Source organism: Colobus angolensis, unplaced genomic scaffold, assembly GCF_000951035.1.
Source record: "Colobus angolensis palliatus isolate OR3802 unplaced genomic scaffold, Cang.pa_1.0 Scaffold57, whole genome shotgun sequence".
NCBI classification, from domain to species: domain Eukaryota; kingdom Metazoa; phylum Chordata; class Mammalia; order Primates; family Cercopithecidae; genus Colobus; species Colobus angolensis.
Genome location: NW_012119265.1, coordinates 2,757,962 through 2,768,997, shown reverse-complemented (window position 1 = coordinate 2,768,997; position 11,036 = coordinate 2,757,962). Strand labels below are relative to the sequence as shown.

Here is an 11,036-nt window from a genome sequence, read left to right as displayed (position 1 = left end):
AAAAAAAAAAAAAAAAAGAAAAATAGGGCCATATATTGGAAAATATGTTTCCCCAGCTACATTTAACTATCTAATGCTATTTTACCTATATGTATCAGCACCTTTCACATCAACAACTGGATCTATTTGAAATTTAGCTTTTATAATTAGTACTGGATAAGTGACTATGCTTTTCCATAGAGGAAGATGGGAAACAATAGGATGTAGAATGGCTTCTAGTTCTTTACTGCATATTCTGCAAACTGTATTTCTCTGTGTGTCAGAGTTCAGTTTGGCCACAAACAGGTGTGTGTCTCCAAAGACCCTTGTACTAGTTGGTTTGCCTTCAGAACTGGCGCTGTTGGCACGAGGCCCCTGGGCTACAGGTTTAAGGGGAGACGTTAGCTGGGCTTGTCCTATCACTAGGTGCCCTGAGAACCTCATGGCTATTTGATATAATTTCTATACTTCTAGCTCAAAGCAATGCCCTAAGGACCTTAGGGCTTTTGAGGTTGTTTAATACCCTATTTAATACCCTACCTTATTCCAGAAAGGATTAAGCAGGTTATTAGACTATGAAATGTACATTATGCATAGCAAAGGCCAGTTTCCTCCCCATGGCTGGCTCTCTGTTGCTTTGTGTGTTTCACTTCTGGCAGAGCATTTCTTGTTTATTACCCACATTGCCCCTTTGAATCTTTGCCATGCTAGTATCTACTGCCCACTGCCACTCTCTCTGGCCTTCCTCCAAGCTGCTTTTCTGTCTTCCTCATTTTGTCCCCTTTCCTTAACCTATTTTATTTTGTTTTAAACTTTCACACCAGCGGCTTGTGTTTTTATAGCCACTGACACACAATGAGAGGGCATCTTTCAATCTGTTAGCAGAGTCATATCATCAAATGTAATTTTCAAGTCATATTTTTAGGACTGCTTGTTGCTTACAGATAACTTTTTTGGTAGCTAATTTTGAAAAAATCAACTTTATTCTTTCTTTTTAGATGGGTTCTCCCTGTCACCCAAGCTGGAGTGTAGTACTGTCATCTTGGCTCACTGCAACCTCTGTCTCCCAGGCTCAAGCAGTGCCCCCACCTCAGCCTCCTGAGTAGCTGGGACTACAGGCACGTACCACCATGCCTGGCATGTTCTTTTGTATATTTTTTGCAGAGATGGGGTTTTGCCATGTTGCCCAGGCTGGTCTTGAACTCCTGAGCTCAAGTGATCCACCACAACAGCCTCCCAAAATGCTGGGATTACAGGCACCAGCCACTGCACCTGGCCAAAAAATTGATTTTCTTGCTGTTGAAAGCAACTAAGCAATTGAAAAGCTAGTAAGTGAGGTGGTGATGGTAAAGAGGGGAAAGGAGGGTCCCAAAATTGCCACTAAACATCTAAGACTAAAGGAAAGAAATAAAAACAAAGCTTGTAACCTTGTTCTAATAATTTCCAAATCTACTCATTTATTGTCCCTACTCTTGAAAAGTAATAACAGCACATATTTGACTACTTACCCTGTACCAGACATTGTGCCAGTGCTTTTCTAGTGCATTATTACCTTTTAATCCTTACAACAAACTAGGAAGTAGGTAATAACTGAATAGGGCTACCATGATTTCAGAAATCATTTTGACTGTGACATTTCTCCCGTAGTGTATGGAGAAAAGGAGAACGTACTGTATTAAGGTTTTCCGGTAATTTTTAAGGCAGATTGTAAGCTCTTCCATTATTTCACAGCAGCTGGCTATGTCAGGAGTCTCTCCATCTGCGATTGGATGATGATGGGTGATAATTCCACATTGCTGGTAGAGATCCAGAAGGTTTGGGACTCTATATTTTGACAGTTCCCCTCTGGTGCAGAAAACAAATATGTCTTGTATACCACAGCTCTTTAGTTCTTCTGCCAATAGACCAGGATACACAGACACACACACAGAGAAAACACCACACATTTAAATACCATCAAGAGGGAGAATATGAAGTTAAGTTTCTTAAGCCAAACTAATACCAAACGACAATCTATAAATCTGAAGTGCCTACTGATATGTCTGAATCAAAAGATGACTAGAATTAAACCTCATTTTACAAGTCAAAATGCCTTTTACTGAATTTCAAAATAAGTCAATTGCTGTTCTTGCAAAAAAAATTTTTTTTGCAATAAATACTGCTTTAAAATAACTCTTTTTTTCTTTTTTTTTTTTTGAGACAGAGTCTCGCTCTGTCACCAGGCTGCAGTGCAATGGCACGATCTTGGCTCACTGCAACATCTGCCTCCCAGGTTCAAGTGATCCTCCTGCCTCAGCCTCCCAAGTAGCTGGGATTACGGGCATGTGGCACCACATCTGGCTAATTTTGTATTTTTAGTAGAGATGGGGTTTCACCATGTTAGTCAGGCTGGTCTTGAACCCCCGACCTCAGGTGATCTGCCCACCGCAGCCTCCTAAAGTGCTGGGATTACAGGCATGAGCCAGCACGCCCGGCATAAAATAACTCTTAAAACACTTAAAATTGAGTAGTAAAAATGGTTGATTTTGTGAGAAAAAGAAAAAAAGTGCTATCGATTAAGGAATGATAGATCTTTGTTCAATTAAGGAATGATAGATCTATGTTCAATTAAGGAATGATAGTACTTTTTTTCTTTTTCTCACAAAATCAACCATGTCTGTTACTTCATCACTTAGCTGTTTGCTTGACTCTGAGTATTGTATATAAAATCTCCAGCATGGCCATGGTGTCAGAGTGCTAGTATTCTCCCTCATATCTGCACTGGAACACATCCTTGAGTATTTAATTTTATAGACTAGGTCGCCAGAAAATAAAACATTACCTGTATTAAACTTATGTGACCTAGCTCTTTTCACTATAATGATATGAACACTATAGGCATTCTCTACACTGGGGCTTCTTTATGGCAATATTAACTAAAGAGGATTTGGTTTAAAATAAGAAACTCTGGCTGATCTAAGTGCCCCCAACTCCAGCCCTCTCCCTGCCCCTTAAATCCAAGGACATTTAGCTATTTAAGTACAAAGTACCTTCTCATGAACTAATCCCTGAGATGTACAGTACTGTACATCTATTTGCCTCTTGTACATATTTGGTAATTTTTATTATCCAGTGATTTTCCAGCTTTCTGAGAAGGTATCTCAGGAACTGCTGCAGGGAGATTCTAGGTCTCCAATCAAACAAATTTACCAGTTTTATGTACTGGATTCCATTTAAGATTTCATTGCAGAAAAAAAAAAGTTTTTAGAAAAAAAACTGGAAACTGTTTTTATAGAAAATGCTAAATGAATATGACATTCCAAAATGTGCAAGACAGACTTTGAACCAATGATTTAAATTACATATATTTTGCTTATGACCTAAATGTTCTCCAAATGGAAGTTTCCTAGCATAGTGGGTGTGTCTAAAGCAGAAAATTTTTATAAATGCTACAAGGGTCAACTATCTATTAGCGTCTTTAAGTCTTTTTTTGGTAGGTAAGGAATACTTTTTTTTTTTTTTCTGAGGCAGGGTCTTGCTCTGCCACCAACTTGGAGTGCAGTAATGCAATCGCAGCTCACTGCACTCCAGCCTGGGTGACAGAGCAAGACCTTGTGATCTCGGCACCATCTCAGCTCATTGCGGCTTTGACATCCCGGGCTCAAGCAATCCTCCCACCTCGGCCTCCCAAGTTGCTGGGACTGCAGGCACGTGCCATCATGCCCAGTTAATTTTTGTATTTTTTGCAGACAGAGTTTTGCCTTGTTGCCCAGGCTGTCCTCGAACTCCTGAGTTCAAGTGATCTACCTGCCTTGGCCTACCAAAGTGCTGGGATTACAGGTGTGGAACCAATGCACCTGGCCAGGAATAAATTTTTAAAAGTACATTAGCAAACTGATGTTCCAGAATAACCAGGAAAAGGTTTTAAGATTCAAAAAATCTAAACTGGTCAGAATCAAGCAATATATACATTTTAATTTGCCATACTATAAGGACATTGGTAGGACTAGTAGGTTTGAGACATTCCAGGCCAATCAGAATAAAATCTTTTGAAAATTCACATTTGTTAGTATCATGCAATATGTAAATTCCAAACTAGGGAAGATTATGAGGATTATTAGACTGTGGCTATAATGGTATGAACATCCTTGATCATGCAACAACCAGTTCCCATTCTGTCTTTTCCATCTAGATGCTGGTTCTCAAAATTTTCCATACAGGATTCACAATTTCACTGCTAACTTGGAGTTCCCAGCTCATGCTTAATTTCTACTACCACAGTCAAGTCTGCAAGGAACAGTAAAGAACTGGGAAGAGCAATATGTCAGTTTTCTATTTATATACTTTTTTCCTGCCAACTTCTACATTCTAACCTCAAATGTAGTTTATATGTATAATATAACTACAACAATCAGTGAAAAGCAACTCCATGGTTAGGTAAATGATGGTCTTCACAAATACCTCTTTACATATCAGAATAAGTCTACAGTTTGAAACTTCACAAAATACTGAAAATTTATTGTTGTATTAAAAATAAACTATGATTTGTTCTTTTTGAGAGAGAGATTTTCAGTGCTATTTATTTAAAAAACCCATTAGTGTGGTTGTGTGATATTATACATACCTGTATCTTTATGGACATTTCTTCTAACATCTTTAAATTTACAACCTACAAGTAATAATAAAGCAAGTAAAAAAGTCAGTTTTTGGTCATATGTAACAGGTATGTTTAAACACTTATATAGCTACTTTATAAAGTCATTTCACAAAATCATTTATATGTTTCAATTATATTTTGAATATGAATTTCAATTTCTGATATTTCTAGGAATATAATCAAAGGGATTCATCCTAATCAAGGATTCTGTATTCTATGTTTCTTCTGTAACAAGTACCTGGTTGTAGTCCTCAGCCTCATTTGTACCCCAGGCTATAAGCTTTATTAAGATTAGCAAAGCACAACTGTAGGGCTGTGACTGCAGATCTGGAAGGGGTGAAAGGTAGATCTGTGTTCCTTTAACTATAGTCCACCATGAGGGCTTCGCAAAGTGTATCCCCCAGTGCTGATGGTCTGTGAAATGTACTTATTACCCAGTACAGAGAATGATATGTTAGTTGACCAAATACTTGTTCTAAGTATATTGTTGGCATGGATATGGTGAAAAGGGAACACTTTTACACTGCTGGTGGGAATGTAAATTAGTACAACCACTATGGAAAACAGTGTGGAGATGCCTTAAAGAACTAAAAGTAGATCTACCATTTGACCAACAATCCTACTAGGAGGTATACACCCAGAGGAAAAGAAGTCATTATATGAAAAAGACACCTGCACACACATGTTTATAGCAACATAATTTGCAATTGCAAACATGTAAAACTAACGCAAATGCCCATCAATCAATGAATGGATAAAGAAAATATGGGATTCCTGGGCAAGAAGGCCAGATAGGAACAGCTCTGGTCTGCAGCTCCCAGTGAGACCAATGCAGAAAGAAGATGGGTGATTCCTGCATTTCCAACTGAGTGGTACCTGGAATGCCAGCGATAAAGAACCATTCACGCCCCTGGAAAGGGGGCTGAAGCCAGGGAGCCGAGTGGTCTTACTCAGTGGATCCCACCCCCAATGGAGCCCAACAAGCTAAGATCCACTGGCTTGAAATTCTCGCTGCCAGCACAGCGGTCTGAAGTCAACCTGGGATGCTCAAGCTTGGTGAGGGGAGGGGTGTCCACCATTATTGAGGCTTGAGTAGGTGGTTTTCCCCTCACAGTGTAAACAAAGCCAGCCGGAAGTTCGAACTGGGTGCAGAACCCACCACAGTGCAGAAAAGCCGCTGTAGCCAGACTGCCTCTCTAGATTCCTCCATTCTGGACAGGGCATCTCTGAAAGAAAGGCAGCAGCCCCAGTCAGGAGCTTATAGATAAACTCCCATCTCCCTAGGAGAGAGCAGTTGGGGAAAGGGATGGCTGTGGACACAGCTTCAGCAGACTTAAACATTCCTGCCTTGCTGGCTCCGAAGAGAGCAACAGATCTCCCAGCACAGTGCTCAAGTTTTGTTAAGGGACAGACTGCCTCCTCAAGTGGGCCTCTGAACCCGTGCCTCCTAACGGGGAGACACCTCCCAGCAGCGGTCGACAGACACCTCGTACAGGAGAGCTCCAGCTGGCATCTGGCAGGTGCTCCTCTGGGATGAAACTTCCAGAGGAAGGAGCAGGCAGCAATCTTTGCTGTTCTGCAGCCTCCGCTGGTGATACCCACGCAAACAGGGTCTAGAGTGGATCTCCAGCAAATTCCAGCAGACCTGCAGCAGAGGGGCCTGGCTATTATAAGGAAAACTAACAAACAGAAAGCAATAGCATCAATATCAACAAAAAGGACGCCCACACAGAAACCCCATCCAAAAGTCACCAACATCAAAGACCAAAGGTAGATAAATCCACAAAGATGAGGAAAACCCAGCACAAAAAGGCTGAAAATTCCAAAAACCAGAACATCTCTTCTCCTCCAAAGGATCACAACTCCTCGCTAGCAAGGGAACAAAACTGGACAGAGAATGAGTTTGACAAAATGACAGAAGTAGGCTTCAGAAGGTGGGTAATAACAAACTCCTCCAAGCTAAAGGAGCATGTTCTAACCCAATGCAAGGAAGTTAAGAACCTTGAAAAAAGGTTAGAGGAACTGCTGACTAGAATAACCAGTTTAGAGAAGAACATAAACGACCTGATGGAGCTAAAAAACACAGCACGAGAACTTCGTGACGCATACACAAGCATCAATAGCAGAATCGATCAAGTGGAAGAAAGGATATCAAATACTGGAGATCAACCTAATGAAGTAAAGTGTGAAGACAAGATTAGAGAGAAAGGAATTAAAAAGAATGAACAAGGCCTCCAAAAATATGGGACTATGTGAAACAACCAAACCTATGTTTGATTGGTGTACCTGAAAGTGACAGGGAGAATGGAACCAAGTTGGAAAACACACTTCAGGATATTATCCAGGAGAACTTCCCCAACCTAGAAAGACAGGATGACATTCAAATTCAGGAAATATAGAGAACACCACAAAGATACTCAACGAGAAGAGCAACCCCAATGCACATAATCATCAGATTCACCAAGGTTGAAATGAAGGAAAAAATGTTAAGGGCAGCCAGAGAGAAAGGTCTGGTTACCCACAAAGGGAAGCCCATCAGACTAACAGCGGCTCTCTCTGCAGAAACCCTACAAACCAGAATAGAGCGGGGGCCAATATTCAACATTCTTAAAGAAAATAATTTTCAACCCAGAAACTTAGCCAAACTAAGTTTCCTAAGTGAAGGAGAAATAAAATCCTTTACAGACAAGCAAATGCTGATGGATTTTGTCCCCACCAGGCCTGTCTTACAAGAGCTCCTGAAGGAAGCACTAAACCTGGAAAGGAACAACTGGTATGAGCCACTGCAAAAACATACCAAAGGCCGGGCGCGGTGGCTCAAGCCTGTAATCCCAGCACTTTGGGAGGCCGAGACGGGCGGATCACGAGGTCAGGAGATCGAGACCATCCTGGCTAACACAGTGAAACCCCGTCTCTACTAAAAAATACAAAAAACTAGCTGGGCGAGGTGGCGGGCGCCTGTAGTCCCAGCTACTCGGGAGGCTGAGGCAGGAGAATGGCGTGAACCCGGCAGGCGGAGCTTGCAGTGAGCTGAGATCCGGCCACAGTACTCCAGCCAAAAAAAAAAAAAAAAAAAAAAAACATACCAAATTTTAAAGACCATTGACGCTATGAAGAAACTGCATCAACTAATTGGCCAAATAATCAGCTAGCACCATAATGACAGGATCAAATTCACACATAACAATATTGACCTTAAATGTAAACGGGCTAAATGCCCCAATTAAAAGACACAGATTGGCAAATTGGATAAAGAGTCAAGACCCAATGGTGTACTATATTCAGGAGACCCATCTCACATGCAAACACATAGGCTCAAAATAAAGGGATGGAGAAATATTTACCAAACAATGGAAAGCAAAAAAAAGCAAGGATTGCAATCCTAGTCTCTGATAAAACAGACTTTAAACCAACAAAGATAAAAAAAAGACAAAGAAGGGGATTATGTAATGGTAAAGGGATCAATGCAAAAAAGAGCTAACTATTCTAAATACATACACACCCAATATAAGAGCACCCAGATTCATAAAGCAAGTTCTCAGAGACCTACAAAGAGACTTAGACTCCCACACAATAATAGTGGGAGACTTTAACGCCCCACTGTCAATATTAGGCAGATCAATGAGACAGAAAATTAGCAAGCATATCCAGGACTTGAACTCAGCCCTGGACCAAGCAGAACTAATTAACATCTACAGAACTCTCCACTCCAAATCATCAGAATATACATTCTTCTCAGCACCACATCACACTTATTCTAAAATTGACCACATAATTGGAAGTAAAACACTACTCAGCAAATGCAAAAGAACAGAAATCATAACAAACAGTCCCTCAGACCACAGTGAAATCAAATTAGAATTCAGGATTAAGAAACTCACTCAAAACCGCACAACTACGTGGAAACTGAACAACCTGCTCCTGAATGACTACTGGGTAAATTAAGGCAGAAAAAAAGAAGTTATTTGAAACCAATGAGAACAGAGACACAATGTACCAGAATCTCTGGGCCACAGCTAAAGCAGTGTTTAGAGGGAAATTTATAGCACTAAATGCCCACATAAGAAAGCAGGAAAGATCTAAAATCGACACCCTAACATCACAATTGAAAGAACTAGTGAAGAAAGAGCAAACAAATTCAACAGCTAGCAGAAGACAACAAATAACTAAGATCAGGCTGGGCGTGGTGGCTCATGCCTGTAATCCCAGCATCTTGGGAGGCCAAGGCGGGTGGATCACAAGGTCAGGAGATCGAGACCATCCTGGCTAACATGGTGAAACCCCGTCTCTACTAAAAATACAAAAGAATTAGCCAGTGTGGTGGTGGGTGCCTGTAGTCCCAGCTGCTAGGGAGGCTGAAGCAGGAGAATGGCTTAAACCCGGGAGGCGGAGCTTGCAGTGAGCGGAGATCGTCCCACTGCACTCCAGCCTGGGCGACAGAGCAAGACTCTGCCTCAAAAAAAAAAAAAAAAAAAAAAAAGAAAGGAAATAACTAAGATCAGAGCAGAACTGAAGGAGATAGAGACATAAAAAACCCTTCAAAAAATCAATGAATCCAGGAGCTGGTTTTTTGAAAGAATTAACAAAATAGACCACTAACCAGACTAATAAAGAAGAAAAGAGAGAAGAATCAAATAGACACAATAAAAAACGATAAAGGGGATATCACCACTGATCCCACAGAAATACAAACTACCATCAGAGAATACTATAACCAACCCTATGCAAAAAAAACTAGAAATCCAGAAGAAATGGATAAATTCCTGGACACATATACCCTCCCAAGATTAAACCAGGAAGAAGTCGAATCCGTGAATAGACCAATAACAAGTTCTGAAATTGAGGCAGTAATTAATAGCCTACCAACCAAAAAAAGCCCAGGACCAGACAGATTCACAGCTGAATTCTACCAGAGGTACAAAGAGGAGCTGGTACCATTCCTTCTGAAACTATTCCAAACAACAGAGAAAGAGGGAATCCTCCCCAACTCATTTTATGAGGCCAGCCATCATCCTGATACCAAAACCCGACAGAGACACAACAAAAAGGAAAATTTGAGGTCAATATCCTTGATGAACATTGATGCGAAAATCCTCAATAAAATACTGGAAAACCGAAGCCAGCAGCACATTAAAAAGCTTATCCACCACGATCAAGTCGACTTCATCCCTGGGATACAAGGTTGGTTCAACATAATGCAAATCATTAAATGTAATCCATCATATAAACAGAACCAGTGACAAAACCCACATGATTATCTCAGTACATCCAGAAAAGGCCTTTGATAAAATTCAACACCCCTTCTTGCTAAAAACACTCAATAAACTAGGTATTGATGGAACGTATCTGAAAATAATAACAGCTATTTATGACAAACCCACAGCCAGTATCATACTGAATGGGCAAAAGCTGGAAGCATTCCCTTTGAAAATGGGCACAAGATAAGAATGCCCTCTCTCACCACTCCTATTCAACATAGTATTGGAAGTTCTTGCCAGGGGAATCAGGCAAGAGAAAAAAATAAAGAGTATTCAAATAGGAAGAGAGGAAGTCAAATTGTCTCTTTTTACAGATGACATGATTGTGTATTTAGGAAACCCCACTGTCTCAGCCCAATATCCCCTTAAGCTGATAAGGAACTTCAGCAAAGTTTCAGGATACAAAATCAATGTGCAAAAATCACAAGCATTCCTATACACCAATAACAGACAAACAGAGAGCCAAATCATGAGTGAACTCCCATTCACAATTGCTACAAAGAGGATAAAACACCTAGGAGTACAACTTACGAGGTATATGAAGGACTTCTTTAAGGAGAGCTACAAACCACTGCTGAAGGAAATGACAGAGGACACAAACAAATGGAAAAACATTCCATGCTCATGGATAGGAAGAATCAATACTGTGAAAATGGTCATACTGCCCAAAGTAATTTATAGATTCAGTGCTATCCCCATCAAGCTACCACTGACTTTCTTCACAGAATTAGAAAAAACTACTTTAAATTTCATATGAAACAAAAAGAGAGCCCATACAGTCAAGATGATCCTAAGCAAAAAGAACAAAGCTGGAAGCATCACGCTACCTGACTTCAGACTATACTACAAGGTTATAGTAACAAATACAGCATGGTACACATACCAAAACAGATATATAGACCAATGAAACAGAGGCCTCAGAAATAACACCATACATCTACAACCATCTGATCTTTGACAAACCTAACAAAAACAAGCAATTATGAAAGGATTCTCTATTTAATAAATGGTGTTGGGAAAACTGGCTAGCCATATGTAGAAAACTGAAACTGGACCCCTTCCTTACACCTTATACACAAATTAACTTAGGATAGATTAAAGACTTACACCTAAGACCTAAAACTGTAAAAACCATAGAAGAAAACCTAGGCAATACCATTCAG

The 11,036-nt window shown here is 40.3% G+C and overlaps 1 protein-coding gene across 6 annotated transcripts in view; it reads right to left on the bottom strand.

Annotated features, from left to right (window-relative positions):
- Positions 1 to 11,036, bottom strand: part of CDKN3 (cyclin-dependent kinase inhibitor 3) — a 24,694-nt gene that overhangs the window by 7,349 nt on the left and 6,309 nt on the right. For 5 of the 6 annotated variants that reach the window (XM_011961823.1, XM_011961822.1, XM_011961825.1 and 2 more), the window contains 2 exons: positions 4,583 to 4,627; positions 1,651 to 1,873 (listed from right to left, as the gene is read on the bottom strand). In XM_011961823.1, the coding sequence (XP_011817213.1) occupies positions 1,651 to 1,873; positions 4,583 to 4,627 (268 nt within the window). The remainder of the gene's footprint in view (positions 1 to 1,650; positions 1,874 to 4,582; positions 4,628 to 11,036) is intronic. The other variant, XM_011961824.1, reaches the window with a different exon arrangement.